Here is a 16989-nt window from a genome sequence, read left to right as displayed (position 1 = left end):
GGGTCCCTCTCTCGGTGACTGGTGACCAGGAGGCCGCAATCTGTTCACATAAAAGCTCTACGGGTTTCCGCTCGGCCCTCACAGCGGCAGCGGACAGAACCGAGAAGGCAATTCCCGCTCGGGTCCTAGGCCCAGGTAGGCCGGGCCGTGGGGTCTCCCCGGGCTCCACGCAGGGGCGGCGGGGCGGGGCGCAGTGACGCAAAGAGGAGTGACGCGACGACGCAACGCGACGCAGTGACGCACGCCCCTTTGTTGGCTCAGTAGCGATAGCAGCGGCCGTGGAGGTGGCGCTGGGGACTGTTTTCTCTCGGAGGCCGGAGAGGAGCCGCGTCTGACTGAGGCGGGCAGCAAGCGGCCCCCTCGCTCCCTCCCTCCCTCCTCCGCGCCCTCCCCGCCGCCACCAGCCGTCAAACGCCAACCGCCGCTCCTGGGGAGGAGCCGCGGCCCGCGGGGCCGGAGCCAGGCCTGCGTCCGGACATCAGCCGGAGCCGGAGCGAGAGCCGGGGCCTCGGCGTCCCCGCCCTCTCCCCGCCTCGGCCAGCGTCCGCCGGGCCCCCGCGCGTCGCGCCATGGACTCGGACGAGGGCTACAACTACGAGTTCGACGAGGACGAGGAGTGCAGTGAGGAGGACAGCGGCGCCGAGGAGGAGGAGGACGAAGACGACGACGAGCCGGACGATGATACCCTGGATCTGGGCGAGGTGGAGCTGGTGGAGCCCGGCCTGGGCGTCGGCGGGGAGCGGGACGGACTGCTGTGCGGGGAGACGGGCGGTGGCGGCGGCAGCGCTCTGGGGCCCGGCGGTGGCGGCGGCGGCGGCGGCGGCGGCGGCGGTGGTGGCGGGCCGGGGCACGAGCAGGAGGAGGATTACCGCTACGAGGTGCTCACGGCCGAGCAGATTCTACAACACATGGTGGAATGTATCCGGGAGGTCAACGAGGTCATCCAGGTGAGGGTGGCCGCCGCGCCAGCTGGACCGGGCTCGACGGGGAAGCGGATTCAGGCGGCACGCGCGGTCCCAAGGGACAGGCCTGGGCCTGGTGCGCAGCCCAGCCCGGTGCCTCCCGGCCTTGTCTTCTCCGCTGCCTCTGCTGGGGATAGAGGGTGTCGAAAGCAGAGGTTCGCCGATTAGCCGGGTGTGGGGAGGTACGCTGGGGGCGGTGCTTCCCAAGTCCTGCTATGGCGGAGGCCTTCGGCCGCCTAAGCCTTCTCTTGCGGGCAATTTCTGCCAGTCCGTGGGCCCGGTGTCCTTTCTCTGGCTGGGCGAGCGCCTACTGGGGCGGGGCGGAGGAGGTGGGGTGGGGAAGAGGAATCAGGAAGAATTGGGCCCCGACAAGGGTTACCCCGGCCTTAGCCTCATTTGAGCACTTTTGGAAGGGATTAGAGTAGGCCTTAGAGCAGCTTGGTGTACAGTTGCCCCAAGTGGGCACCAGTTAATAAAGAAATGGATCTTGGCAGTCTCAAGTGCCTACTTAAAGGTGGGGGAAGGGAACTATTTCTCGGAAGAGGTGCTGATGGGCCTTCTTTTCAGATGGTGAGGCTTCTGCTTACATCTTTTTTACATTTTTGCTGTTTGGGACCTAACTGCTACTTTTTCTAGTCGTAACATATGACTTGCTTGAAGCTGTTGGAATAGTTACTGCATATTGCACACCCATCCTTGTAGCTAAAACAGCAACAAAACGCAGTGTTGTCTAATATTGGACAAGACTCTACCGTGAGTTAGAAAGAAGAGACTTTCTGCTTGTGAACTCCTTTCTCTGATATTTTCTATTTTGTGGTAAGTTAGGCTTGGTGTAAGTTGATAACCACATCTCAGTGAACCATATGCGTCAGATTTTGCATTTTTGAGCTTTAGAAAATCAAAAATCTTCATTTGTTTGGGGGAAAAAACCTCACTTGTCCTGAGGTATCAGGGATATGGCCGAAGAATAACAATGAAGCTTGATTTAGTGCAACTTCTAGAAAACCTGGAAGGAAACATATATGAGCAGCAAGTTACTTACTATTGCCTCTTGCGTGTCCGTCATCATTTCTTTTTTAACTTAAAATGGTTGGCTAAATATTTATTGACAAATTAGAAGAAGTATGTCACTGTCAACTCGTTGACTTTCTATTATTAACAGATTTTTATAGCATTATAAGTAACAGTTTTAAAAATTGAATCTATTCAGGCACTGTTTGAATACAGCGTTTTACATAATAGAAAAATCTCTGATACCTAGTGCCGTTACTAAATAGTGGAAGTCTTAATTTTTTAATATAGAGAACACAGTCTAAGAAGGAAGTCGAGGATTGTAGAAGATAATTTTTTTTTTGTTTGAGACGGAGTCTCGCTGTGTCTCCCAGGCTGGAGTTCAATGGCGCAGTCTCAGCTCACTGCAACCTCCGCCTGCCGGATTCATGCAGTTCTCCTGCCTCAGCTTCCCCAGTAGCTGGTACTACAAGCGTGCGCCACCATGCTCAGCTAATTTTTTTGTATTTTTAGTAGAGATGGGTTTCACCATGCTGGCCAGGCTGGTCTCGAACTCCTGACCTCGTGATCCGCCCGCCTCGTCCTCGCAAAGTGCTGGATTACAGGCTTCAGCCACTGCGCCCGGCCTGTAGAAGATGCACGTGTAAGACAAATCTGATTAGGTAAGAAAAAATAAAAAGACAAAACAAGCCTGCCACCCAGAGACCTACACCAAAATGTCAACTGTAGTTATTTTTCTAGACCTTTGGATAGCTACTAATATGGTTCCACATTAATAACAGTGGAACAGTACTGTATGTTCTGTGTTTTCAGTGGAAAACATTATAAAATCCTCTGAACAACCTTCTGTCAAGTAAGTTTTCGAGAACTTACGTGATTATCGATCCAGACTGATTTATTTAATCAGTCTGTGATTTGCCTTCCTTTTTTTTTCTAGTTTCTGGCTTTTATAAACATTTAAAATATTATAGGTCAGTCTTTGAGTGTTCTTACTTTCTTGGGATAAAGTGAATTGCTGAGTCAAAAGAATTTGCTCATTTTCAATGCATTTGATACATACTACCACATTGCTTTCGGAAAAGTTATGCTGGTTTTCCCAACCAGTGTTTGATGGGCAAAAAAAAACCTGGTGAAATTGAACTTTCATTTATTGGGCTTGGTATTTCTTTTTTAAATTGCCACTTGCTTTTTGCTCATTTTATCTTCTCTTGCCCATTGCCCCTCTTTGGGATATTTCTCTCTTACTGGTTTGTAAGACTTCTTTCTATTAATAGAGGTTGGAAATAGCAATTATCTAGGTTTTTAATGTTGGTTTGATAAACACTGAATTTTACTTAGTTTGCATTAGAGAGCTTACTGTTAATTCTTAAAAATTTAAATTCCCTGTTTCCAGTTCTAATTTTCAGTATGAAATCAGGTAAGATACATTAGCAGGTGAAAAGTTTGAAATGTAAAAGATCACCAAATTAATTTAGTGTTTCCTTGGGAATTTGATTACTTTTCTGGGAGAGGAGTTCTGGGCAACAGCGTAAATACTGTTATTTGTGGATATCTGCAGGTTAGGTTTGGTCTTCAAATAAGTCAACTTTATTTTTCTTTCAGAAAACTCTTGGATTTCTGGCTTTCTGTACTTTCCCGATTAACATTTAAATAAAAGACCAAATTAAACAAACTAATGTATTTAATTTGGTCTTTTATTTAAATCCTTTGTGGCTACCTAGCTTGCCTTTTCAGCTTTTAAGGAAAAAAAAAATCAGAGTTTTTTGTTTTGTTTTGTTTGGAGACAGTCTTACTCTGTCACCCAGGCTGGAGTGCAGTGGCCTGATCTCAGCTTACTGCAACCTCCACCTCCCAGGTTCAAGAGATTACCCTTAGCCTCAGTCTTCCCTGCCCCAGCCGCCTCCCACCCCGTTATCTGGGATTACAGGCACCTGCCGCCAGGCCCAGATGATTTTTGTGTTACGGGATTTCGCCGTGTTGGTCATGCTGGTCTCGAACTCCTGGCCTCAAGTGATCTGTCCTTCTTGGCCTCCCAAAGTGCCAGGATTACAAGTGTGAGCCACCATGCCTGGTCAGGGTTTTTTTTTTTGAGACAGAGTTTCAGTCTGCTGCCCAGGCTGGAGTGCAGTGGCGTGATCTTGGCTCACTGCAACCTCCGCCTCCTGGGTTCAAGCAATTCTCCTGCCTCAGCCTCCCAAGTAGCTGGGATTACAGGTGTGCACCATCACACCCAGCTAATTTTTGTATTTTTTAGTAGAGAGGGGGTTTCACCATGTTGGCCAGGCCGGTCTTGAACTCCTGACTCCAGGTTATCCACACAACTCGGCCTCCCAAAGTGCTGGGATTACAGTCGTGAGCCACCGTGCCCAGCCTAAAAAGTGGTTTTCTAATGTAACTGTATAAGTAGCTAGGTAAATTATTAAACAAACCCTGTTCAATTCTGCAGTTGGGAGTATTTAAACTTGCCATTTTGTATTTCCACAACAGTGTCCAGCAGATGTTGATTGTGCTTTCTAAGTATGCTAGGCACTATGTTAAGCAGAGGATATGCTTCTTGCCTAATATGCTTCTTGCCAAGGAGGTCCTTGGACTCCACTTCCAGAGATTCCTACTCATTAATGAAGTCTGAGGTGGAACCTGAGCATCTCTGTATTTTAGACTTCTAGTGATAGTTCTAAAACCACTGAAGGCCGGGCGCGGTGGCTCAAGCCTGTAATCCCAGCACTTTGGGAGGCCGAGATGGGCGGATCACGAGGTCAGGAGATCGAGACCATCCTGGGTAACACGGTGAAACCCCGTCTCTACTAAAATACAAAACTAGCCGGGCGAGGTGGCGGGCGCCTGTAGTCCCAGCTACTCGGGAGGCTGAGGCAGGAGAATGGCGTAAACCCGGGAGGCGGAGCTTGCAGTGAGCTGAGATCTGGCCACTGCACTCCAGTCCGGGCGACAGAGCGAGACTCCGCCTCAAAAAAAAAAAAAAAAAAACCACTGAAATAGTGATAATTAATCCACTGTCACGATTTTGACTCAGACAGAGTGAGTGAGAAGAGCAGCAGCATCTTAGGAGCACAGATTGGGTATACCTAATCAAAAAATCTGAAATGCTCTGAAATCACTTTGTTTTGTTGCCCAGGCTGAAGTGCAATGGCAAGATCATAGCTCACTGCAACCTCCAACTCCTGAGCTAAAGTGATTTCTCCCGCCTCAGCCTGCTGAGTAGCTAGGACTATAGGTGTGTGGCACCACTCCTGGCTAATTTTTTTTCTTTTTTGTAGAGACACAGGGTCTTGTTTTGTTGCCCAGGCCAGTCTCAAACTCCTGGCCTCAAGCACTCCTCGAAACTCAGCCTCTCAAAGTGGTAGGCCTGGAAATCCAAAACTTTTTGAGCACTGATGTGATGGTCAAAGGAAATTCTCATTGCAGCATTTCGGATTTTGGATTTTCAGTTTAGGGATGCTGATTGTAAGTATAATTAAATATTCCAAATCTGAGAATCTTCTGATACTCAACCTGTACCTTATTTAGAGTGTGTGCCAAGAGGAATATGGAGCTGGGACTGTTGAATGTGAGTGGTCAGAGAGGTATAAAAAACAGTGAATAGGTATCTTGCTTTTATAAGATCTATTACGCTAAATAACTTTTTTTTTTTTTTTTTTTGAGACGGAGTTTTGCTCTGTTGCCAGGCTGGAGAGCAGTGGTGGTGCGACATTGGCTCAGTGCAACTTCTGCCTCCCGGGTTCAAGCGATTTTCCTGTCTCAGCCTCCTGAGAAACTGGGACTACAGGCACATGCCACCACGCCCAGCTAATTTTTGTATTTTTAGTAGAGACTGGGTTTCACCATGTTGGCCAGATGGTCTCAATCTCTTGACCTCATGATCTGCCTGCCTTGGCCTCCCAAAGTGCTGGGATTACAGGTGTGAGCCACTGTGCCCAGCCAAATAACTCATTAAAATATCTAAGCCTTACTGAAGAAATTTTCTGTTGGCTGTTGGTTCGAAAGTTTTATTTCACCTATTTAAGAGATTTAATTAAAGAACCTCAAAGTTGAGGTTGCAAGCCTAAACTAAGGAAGGCAGTATACTATTCTAGCATATTATTTACTGGTTGGGGAGTCAGTGATAGCCCTGGTTTTTTCTCTGTGTAGTTAGTATCTCAGAACCTTCAATTTTTTTTTTTTTTTTTTTTTGATATGAGTCTCGCTGTGTCACCCAGGCTGGAGTGCAGTGGCCCCATGTCGGCTCACTGCAACCTCCACTTCCAGGGTTCAAGCAATTCTCCTGCTTTAGCCTCTCAGGTAACTGGGATTACAGGCATGCACCACCACACCAAGCTAATTTTTGTATTTTAGACAAGGTTTCACCATTTTGGCCAGGCTGGTGTCGAACTCCTGACCTCAAATGATCCACCCATCTTGGCCTCCCAAAGTGTTAGGATTACAGGCGTGAGCCATGATGCCCAGCCAAACTTTTTTTTTTTTTGTATTAAGATGGAGTTTCTGTCTTGTTGCCCAGGCTGGAGTGCAATGGCGCGATCTCAGCTCACCTCTGCCTCCCAGGTTCAAGCGATTCTCCTGCCTCAGCCTCCTGAGTAGCTAGGATTACAGGCATATGTCACCACGCCCAGCTAATTTTGTATTTTTAGTAGAGATGGGGTGTCTCCATGTTGGTCAGGCTGGTCTCAAACTCCCGACCTCAGGTGATCTGCCCGCCTGGACCTCCCAAAGTGCTGGGATCACAGTTAGCCACGCTGCCCGGCGTTGTTTTGTTTTTAATCTGGGACTGAAAATGAGGGAGTTGAATTACTGGATTGGTCCTTTTTTACATTAAGTGTTTTGTTTAACATTTTAAAAACCTCAGTTAATTGGAGATGTTCATTTTTTCCAAGAAATTGAATTCAGGTGTGCATATTGTGGTTAAATTCATTAATTGGGAGAGGAGGAAGAGGATGTACAAGCCTGTGCATGATGTGTGCAGGCACACGTGTTTTGAAGTTACTGAAGTGTTTGGTACGGTTTAGATTTATTCCTCTTGGACTGTATTTTCCCAGCTTATCTCCTTGAGCTGTAAGTTTAAATTACACTGACTTGTTGAATTGCTATAGCAGTAGTCCTATGAATCAAACTCTGGAGATGGGGTCTGGCTGTTTTAACAAGCCCTCTAGGTGATGGTGATGCAAGCTAAAGTTTGAGAACTGCTGATGTAGGAAATTTAACAGTAGTGTTTCTCTGTGTGTTATGTGTAGTGATAGATTACTACAGAGGTGGGTTAATGAGGCAAGGTAAATTGTTTAAGAAACTAATAATAGGGGGCCAGGCACGGTGGCTCATGCCTATAATCCCAGCCCTTTGGGAGGCTGAGCCATGCAGATCACTTGAAGTTAGGAGGTTGAGACCAGCCTGGCCAATATGGTGATACCCTAGCTGGGTGTGGTGGTTCGTGCCTGTAATCCCAGCTACTTGGGAGGCTGAGACAGGAGAATTGCTTGAACCTCGGAAGTGGAGGCTACAGTGAGCTGAGATCGCGCCACTGCACTCCAGCCTGGGTGATAGAGGGAGACTCTGCTTCAAAAAAAAAAAAAACAGTAATGAGAAAATTTCCAGAACCTCGGCAACACTAGGCTAATTGATAGGGTTGGAAGGTGTTTGTCATCGTAGTTGCTGTCCTTCAGCTAAGGTGGTCTTTACTCAGTATTTTCTCTTTTTTTTCTTTTCTTTTCTTTTTTCTTTTCTTTTCCCTTCCTCTCCCTCCCTCCCTCGCCTCCTCCCTCCTCACCTCCTCCTTCCCTCCTTCCCTCTTCTTTCCTTCCTTCCTTCCCTTCCTTCCTTCCTTCTTCCTTCCTTCCTTCCTTCCTTCCCTTCTTTCCTCTTTTTTTTTTTTTTTGGAGACAGTCTCTCTCTCTCGCCCAGGCTGGAGTGCAGTGGTGCCATTTCAGCTCACTGCAACTTCCACTTCCTGGGTTCAAGCGATTCTCCTGCCTCAGCCTCCCAAGTAGCTGGGATTACAGGCGCCCACCACTAACTATGCCTGGCTACTTTTGTATGTTTAGTAAAGACGGGGTTTCACCATGTTGGCCAGGCTGGTCTTGAACTCCTGACCTCAGGTGATCCACCTGCCTGGGCCTCCCAAAGTGCTGGGATTACAGGCATGAGCCACTGTGCCCGGCCAGTATTTGCAAATATACAGACCAAAGTAGTGACATCTGACATTCTAGATTGGAGTTCTTTTTTTTTGTTTTTTGTTTTTTTTTGTTTTTTTTTGAGACGGAGTCTCGCTCTGTCGCCCAGGCTGGAGTGCAGTGGCTGGATTTCAGCTCACTGCAAACTCCACCTCCCGGGTTTATGCCATTCTCCTGCCTCAGCCTCCCAAGCAGCTGGGATTACAGGCGCCCGCCACCTCGCCCGGCTAGTTTTTGTATTTTTTAGTAGAGACGGAGTTTCACTGTGTTAGCCAGGATGGTCTGGATCTCCTGACCTCGTGATCCGCCCGTCTTGGCCTCCCAAAGTGCTGGGATTACAGGCTTCAGCCACCGCGCCCAGCCCATTGGAGTTCTTGATTTCCCTTCCACTCCTAGATTTTTTTTAATGTAGAACATTGAGTTTTCTAATTTATTAGTATGCTGGAAGAGATACAAAGTCCTGGATAGATATGAAGTCCTGTTTAAAGGAATATGAGAAGACTTATGCTTAAGGAGTTGACAGTCTCTTAGAGTTAACACCAAGCTGTTAGGTTAGTGAGTAATTTAAGTAAGTGGATAGTAATAGGTATTCGTGGAAGAGATGCCTGTAGGTGTTGTCAAAGATGGCTAGGATTTGGGTGGATAAAAAAGAGGAAGTCATTCTAAGGAATTGAATGAGGTGAGAATGAGGAAAGTTTTTGAGTAATGAAGGTAGCTAAAGTAGAACGGAGTTCTAAAATGCTGGATAATAATGTAGAACCTGGGAGATTAAACACTATGATGAAAGGTAAGCAGAAGTCATCAGATTAGATTCCTTTCTTTTGGGGTTGACCTGTGGTAACTATATAGATTAGTTATCTTTTGCCGTATGTTATCCCAAAACTTAGTGGCTTAAAACAGCAAGGATCTATTATATCATAGTTTCTATGAGTCACAATTCTGGATGCAGCCTACCTGGGGGCCTCTGGCTTATGGTCTCTTACAAGGCTGCAGCCAAGGTGACAGCTGGGTAGCAGTTCTCTCTCTCTCTTTTTTTTTTTTTTTGAGACGGAGTCTTGCTCTGTCGCCCAGGCTGGAGTGCAGTGGCCGGATCTCAGCTCACTGCAAGCTCCGCCTCCCGGGTTTATGCCATTCTCCTGCCTCAGCCTCCGGAGTAGCTGGGACTACAGGTGCCCGCCACCTCGCCCGGCTAGTTTTTTGTATTTTAGTAGAGACGGGGTTTCACCGTGTTACCCAGGATGGTCTCGATCTCCTGACCTCGTGATCCACCCGTCTCGGCATCCCAAAGTGCTGGGATTACAGGCTTGAGCCACTGCGCCCGGCCTCTCTCTCTTTTTTTTGAGGACAGAGGCTTGCTCTAGTGCCCAGGCTGGAGTGCAATGGCATAATCTCAGCTCATGGCAACCCTCACCTGTTGAGTCCAAGTGATCTCTTACCTCAGCCTCCTGAGCAACTGGGACTACAGGTATGCACCACCACGCCCCAGCTTATTTTTTTGTGTGTGTGGGTTTTTTTTGGTAGAGACCGGTATTTTTTTGTTTTGCCATATCGCCGAGGCTGCTCTTGAACACCTTAGTTCAAAGGATCTGCCTGCCTTAGCCTCCTGCAATACTGGGATTACAGGCATGAGCCACCGTGTCTGGCCTGGGTAACAGTTCTCAAGGCTTGACTGGGGAAGCTTCCCCTTCCAAGCTCACTCATTTGGCTGTGACCAGGCCGGATTTTCACTGGCTGGTTGTTGCCCAGAGATACCAGTTCCTTGCCATGTGGGCCTCTGCATAAAGTGGCTGACAACACAGTAGCTTGTTTCCTCCAGAGTGAGGGATCTGAGAGAGAAGGCCGATATGATGGAAGCCGTATTCTTTTTATAACTTAGTCTTAGAAGTAACGTCGCATCACTTTGCAATATTTTATTTACTATAAGTGAATAATTAAATCCAGCCCATATGCAAGTGGAGGGGATTATACAAAGATGTGAAGACCAGGAGGCAGGGGTCTTTGGGGGCCATCTTAGAGGCCGGCTGTTGGTTTCTCTGTCTGTTAAGAGGTAAATTACAGCTGTTGTATAATGCCTTTCTATCCAATCTTTTTGTATACTATTGTGAGAACATAGTGTGTTGGATTTTTTATTTTGGATTAACCATAAACTATTTACATTTGTCTTTGCAAAGCATATCTGTAAATGATAAACATTCCTAATAACCTTTCAGTGGCTTAAGTTTAAAATAGCTTGTAGTCTCAGAATTGGTAGGAATTTGAGAGTCTCCAGTTTACTGAATTTTTTTTTTTTTTTAACTCTAGCTACGTAATGGAATCACCTGGGGATTTTTTTCATTACTCTTTTTTAAATAGAAAATTGTAGATTCACGGCTGGGCACGGTGGCTTACGCCTGTAATCTTAACACTTTGGGAGGCCGAGGCAGGCAGTTCACCTGAAGTCAGGAGTTCGAGACCAACCTGGTCAACGTGATGAAACCCTGTCTCTACTAAAAAAAAAATAACAAAAATTAGCTAGGCGTGGTGGTGGGCGCCTGTAATCCCAGCTAGTCGGGAGGTTCAATTACTTGAACCCAGGAGGCAGAGGTTGCAGTGAGCTGAGATTGTGCCATTGCACTCCAGCCTGGACAACAAGAGCAAAACTCCATCACAAAAAAAAAAAAAAAAAAAATTGTAGATTCACATGCAGTTGCAAGAAATAATGCAAAAATCCCACATACTCTTTTTTCCAAAAAAATTTTATTTCCCTAGGTTATTCGGGAAGAGGTGGTGTTTGATTATATGAGTAAATTTTGTAGTGGTGATTTGTGAGATTTTGGTGCACCCATCATCTGAGCAATATACACTGAACCCAGTTTGTAGTGTTTTATCTCTCACCTGCTTCTCACCTTTTTCCCCCGAGTCCCCAAAGTTCATTATATCAGTCTTAAACGCCTTTGCATCCTGATAGCTTAGCTCCCACTTAGGAGTGAGAACATACAATGTTTGGTTTTCTGTTCTTGATTTACTTCTCTTAGAATAGTAGTCTCCAATCCCATCCAGGTTGCTGCAAATGCCATTAGCTCATTCCCTTTTATGGCTGAGTAGTATTCCATCATACACACACACACACACACACACACACACACACACACACACACACACCAGTTTCTTTATCCACTTGTTGATTGATGGGCATTTGGGCTGGTTCCCCATTTTTGCAATTGCGAATTGTACTGCTCTAAATGGCATGTGCAAGTATCTTTTTCGTATAATGACTTTTCCTCTGGGTAGTACCCAGTAGTGTGATTGCTGAATTAAATAGTAGTTGTACTTTTAGTTCTTTAAGGAATCTCCACACTGTTTTCCATAGTGATTGTACTAGTTTACATTCCCACCAGCAGTGTAGAAGTGTTCCATTTTCACTGCATCCATGACAACATCTGTTATTTTTTAATTTTTTGATTATGACCATTCTTGGTGGGACTAAAGTGGTATTGCATTGAATCCCACATATTCTTTACTGATTTTTCTGCAATAGTAACATCTTATAAAAACAGTATCTTGCAAAACATCTTGCACAGTATCACAATGAGGATAATGACATTGATGTGATCTAGTGATCTTACTCAGATTTTCTTACCTGGGGATTTTTAAAAACGTGGGCACCCAGGCCCTACCGCATACCAAGTAAGTGGGTCTCTGGGGGGTTTGGGCCAGGCATTGCCATTAAACAAGAATCTTTCCTGGATTGTTTTAATGCACAGCCAGGGTTGAGAGCTCCTGCTTTTGTAAGAAATCTTTCTAAAACACTGCTGTCTCTGCTTAACTGCAAGTAAATAACAGTGAGCTATTTTGTGATGCATCTCAATCCAGTGTTTGCCTATTGATTTTTTTAAAAAATGGAAATAAAATCTACTTCCATATTAGCTTTCACTCATTGTTCTTAGTACTGGTAGCACCCTGAATGATTTTGTTTTTTATATAACTATCATTTTGGAATCCTGAAGGAAAAATTTTTCTTCCTAAGGTTAATCACCTCCCCTTTCCTCAGTCATTCCTTTTAGGTAATCACTGTCTTTCTTATAATAGGCATAGTATCATAGGCCATAACTTTGCTAAATTATTGACTATGTACACAACTCATCCTTTGATGTTGACACTATATTACTATATAACTTTGTATAAATAGCTTAATTATTTTCATTAAATGATGGGATAAATAGAATGAGAATTTATTTAGGCTGACATTACTGGGCAAGATAGTAATCAGGCTGCTTCTAAACCTGGAGTGACTGGATCCTTTGGGGCCCACGGAGATGGTAGTAGTGGTGGTCCTTGCATTATTTTCTGTGTTTTAAAAAGCCTCATTTTTTTTTGTTGTTGTTGTTTGTTTTGAGACCGAGTCTTGCTCAGTTGCCCAGGCTGGAGTGCAGTGGTGCGTTCTCAGCTCACTGCAAGCTCCGCCTCCCGGGTTCACACCATTCTCCTGCCTCAGCCTCCCGAGTAGCTGGGGCTGCAGGCACCCGCCACCACGCTCAGCTAATTGTTTCGTATTTTTAGTAGAGGCGGGGTTTTACTGTGTTAGCCAGGATGGTCTCAATCTCCTTACCTTGTGATCCACCCTCCTTGGCCTCCGAGAGTGCTGGGATTACCGGTGTGAGCCACCGCGCCCGGCCCCCGCCTCATGTATATTTTTTTAAAAAGCTGTCGAGCAACTTTTATAGAGTCAGTAGATTTCTATAATCACTTATAATTTAAGTTTCTTCCTAAATTTTTTATTTTTTTTTCCTAAATTGTCATTTGCCTAGTGATAGGTGGTCATCTGGTTTCCCCTTATCTGCAGTTTCAATTTTCAAGGTTTCAGTTACCTGAGGTGTGCAGCAGTCTGAAAATATTAAATAGAAAATTTCAGAAAGAAACAATTTGTAAGTTTTAAATTGTACACCATTCTGAGTAGTGTGATGAAATCGTTCACCATCCCACCCAGGACGTGAATCATCCCTTTATCCAGTATGTAGCAGTATGTAGACTACCTACCTGCTTCTACTGGCCTCGGCTGGTCACTTAACTGTTATCAGATTGAAAAAACATAGCATGTATAAGTTCGGTATTATCTGCACTTCCAAGTTTCCACTGAGGGTCTTGGGACGTGTTCCCTGAGGATGAAGGGGACTGCTGTAGTGTCTCATTTGATGCAGCTTGGGGTATAGTTGATGCCCAATTAGTTGATGGACAATATGCTATCTCAGAAGGTGGCTTAAAAAATCCTTATTGCTCTAACATCTGCTCTGACAAATCAGCTTTCTAGAGCCCAATTTTTTTTTTTGTTTTCCATTTTTAAAAATCACTTTTTTTTTTGAGACAGAGTCTGTCGCCCAGGCTGGAGTGCAGTGGCATGATCTTGGCTCACTGCAACCGCTGCCTCCTGGGTTCAAGTGATTCTCGTGCCTCAGCCTCCCAAGTAGCTGAGATTACAGGCATGCATCACCACACCTGGCTAATTTTTGTGTTTTTTGGTAGAGACAGGGTTTCACCGTGTTGGCCAGACCGGTCTCGAACTCCTGACTTCAGGTCATCCGCCCTCCTCAGCCTCCCAAAGTGCTGAGATTACAGGCATGAACCACTGTGTCCAGCTTGACAATGTTGGTTTTAAGGCCAAAAGTTTGAAGATTTAAATGAAAAATACCAAATATTCAGGAGTTGTCTCCTGTTATTTTTTTTTTTTTTTGTATGTAAATACTGTTCTGTAGTATTGTGCTTTCCTTTTTTGCTCTGTTCCACTTAAAAGTGTCAGAAGTGCCCTTACAATACATTTTGGCAAAAAACAGAGCAGGTAATGAAGTATTAGGTAAGATTTTCTTGTTACTGAGACATTTGCTTAGACAATGCTAAGAATAACTATCATCCTAGACACTTATCCCCAGGCTTGCTTTTCATTGCCTTTGAAACTGTCATACTTATAACTCAGATATTAACTGACTCCAATTACCTGGTAATATATCCTCCTAATCACAGTTGTACAGTGTTTTTAGGGATAAAGTGTAAACTAGAAACCGAGAAGTATTACCTGATTCTTAGCATGTATTTGTAAGTAAAAGCCACTAATGTGGACATTTATCTTGGAATTTGTGACATTGGAACAGACATTTATCTGAAACTTACTTGAAACTCAAATTTAATGCCTTCTCTCTTTGAGGCTTTCCCCCTTTTGATTGGGTTATCTGAGAACCATTCTTGGGTTTTGAGTCATCCTTGAATTTTTTTTTCTTCATTTTCCACATCCAATGATCCCTGATCAAGTTAGCTCTGAAATTTGTTTCATGTTGTTACTATCCTTTTTACTAACTAATCCTAGTTTAGGACCTTTTTATTTTGCCTCCTTGTCTCTAGGCTTCCAATGTATCATTCTGTTACCAAACACAAATGTAATAGTCCTGCTAAAAAGAGACTTCCTGTCAAAAGTCTATCCTAGATTCCTTACTGTGGCATTCATGTCTTCCCCATCTTAATATAGCTAATTGTTTTCAATCTCATCTGCTGTTGTTCCTCATCCCTTATCACCGCCAGTTGCACTGTTTGTAATTCCTTACTGTGTAACACATATTTGTGTTTTCATGCTTTTGTTCATGCTCGTCCCTTTTCTTTTGATACCTTTTCTTTTATTTCTCTTACTTTTTTCTTGAGACAGGGTTTTTGCTCTATCGCTCAGGCTGGAGTGCAGTGGCACCATCATGGTTCACTACAGCCTTGAACTCCTGGGCCTAAGTGATCCTCCCACCTCAGCCTCCTGAGTAGCTGGGACTACAGTTGCTTGCCACCACATCTGGCTAATTTTTTGTGTTATTTTTACATTTATTTTTTGTTTGTTGGTTTTGTTTTTGGTAGAGACAATTTTTTGCCATGTTGCTCAGACTGATCTCGACCTCCTGGACTCAAACGATCTTCCCACCTCAGCCTCCCAAAGCGTTGGGATTACAGGCATGAGCCATCGTGCCCAGCTATCTTTCTCTTCTTAACTGCCTGATATATTCCTACTGAGCATCTGCTCAGGCTGGCCATGGTAGCTCATCTCTTTTCAGGTTCTCCTCTACCTTTCCTGTGCTTCCTTATCTATGTTTGGATAGTGCTTCATGTGGATATTTGGTATAGCCTATAAGAGGTTATGATACAGCCATCCCTATACCCAAGCCTCTAGCTATATATGAGGGTTTTGAAGGTGAAAACTAAAACTCCTTCATTCTTTGTGTCCATAGCAGATAGTACACTGAGTCTCTGACAGAAGAAACTCAGTAAATATTTGTTGAAGTTTGTCCTTGCCTGGTAAATGGTTGCTTTCTCAGTTTTTCCTTGTGGTAAACAAAGGGATCCAGACAAGATTTTCTTCTGGCATTAACAAATTATTTTATGATTTCTAGATAACGCCAAAGTGATAGTGTAAGAAGATGGCAAAGAAGAAATGTTTAAATTCCAAGAGGACAAGCTTCTTAAGGCCCCTGAATATTCAGCCTTTTAGGTGAAGCTTTATTATTTGCATATAGTTCCCTGGCGCTTTATGTAAACTGACACAGTGATGATGTTAAAGACAGTTGAATCACCCAGGTGCAGTGGCGCACGCCTACAATCCCAGCACTTCGGGAGGTTGAGGCAGGAGGATTGCTTGGGCCCAGGAGTTTGAGACCAGCCTGGGCAACATAGACCTTTTCTTTACAAAACATAAATAAAATTAGCTGGGCTTGGTGGCATGTGCCTGTAGTCAGTTACTTGGGAGGCTGAAGTGGGAGAAGAGGATTGCTGAGCTCAGGAGGTCAATCAAGGCTGTAGTAAGCCGAGATTGTGCTATTGCACTCCAGCCCTAGGCAACAGGGTGAGACCATGTCTCAAAAAAAAAAAAAAAAAAAAAAAAAAAAAAAAAAAAAGACAGTTGAATTAGTTTAATACAGTAGTTTCAAAGTATGGTCCATAAGAACAAAACTATTTAGTAATAACTGAAAGACACTAATTGCCTTTTTAAATGTTCTGGCATTTGTGCTGATGTTGCAGGGCAATGAGAAAGTAAAACCACTGGCACCTTAGTACAAAAGATATCAGTGGCACCAAACTATACTAGTAGTCACTATGTTCTTCACCATCACTGACTCAGAGTAAAAAATAGGTTTCACTTAATCCTAAATGAAGAAGTAAAAATTACTAGTTTTCTAAGTCTTATTCCTTAAGGACACATCTTAATTGCTTGTGTGACAAAACGGGAGGTATGCATAAAGCACTTCTGCATACTGAAGTATGGTGGTTGTCTCAAAATAAAAACATTTGTGTGTGCTTTTGACTTGTGAACTTGTTTCGTTTCTGGACCTACCCTGGGCAGGTTTCCACAGTTGAGAATCTTAGCGTATTCTGTTACCTTAAAATTCCGCACACTACCAGTTTGTCTTTTGAAATGTTATTTTTATAAGATGTCAATCCTAGTATGGTTCACTTTTGTTATATGTTGGCACCTCTGTGGGTTATGGAAAGCTTTGCCCTCTAAAGCAACTAGTTGGTTTTTAGGAAATGAAAATATTGGTCTTTGTGGATAAGTAGAGTCTTGTTAAAAGCTATTAGAAGGCTGTCTTTGGAAAAAATCAGAAAAATGAAAAGAACTCTGAAAGGATGATAATAATGGAAAAGAGGCCTTTGTAGCCTTGTGAATGTAATACGTGTAGTTACCACAGATTTTTCAGGGAGGCTAGGTACGGTGGCTCACGCCTGTAATCCTAGCACTTTGGGAGACTGAGGCAGGAGGATTGATTGAACCAAGGAGTTTGAGACGAGCCTGGAAAACATAGTGAGACCCCGTCTCTAGCAAAAAAAAAAAAAAAAAAAAA

At 44.3% G+C, this 16989-nt stretch overlaps 1 protein-coding gene across 2 annotated transcripts in view; it reads left to right on the top strand.

Annotated features, from left to right (window-relative positions):
• The first annotated feature begins 216 nt into the window (after positions 1 to 216).
• ARIH1 (ariadne RBR E3 ubiquitin protein ligase 1) overlaps positions 217 to 16989 on the top strand; it is a 100476-nt gene continuing 83703 nt past the window's right edge. For both annotated transcript variants that reach the window (XM_017895811.1, XM_017895810.1), the window contains exon 1: positions 217 to 947. In XM_017895811.1, the coding sequence (XP_017751300.1) occupies positions 679 to 947 (269 nt within the window). In that variant the 5' untranslated portion in view covers positions 217 to 678. The remainder of the gene's footprint in view (positions 948 to 16989) is intronic.

Source organism: Rhinopithecus bieti, unplaced genomic scaffold (genome assembly GCF_001698545.2).
Source record: "Rhinopithecus bieti isolate Rb0 unplaced genomic scaffold, ASM169854v2 scaffold_27022, whole genome shotgun sequence".
Lineage (NCBI taxonomy): Eukaryota > Metazoa > Chordata > Mammalia > Primates > Cercopithecidae > Rhinopithecus > Rhinopithecus bieti.
This window is presented reverse-complemented; position numbering and strand designations above follow the sequence as displayed.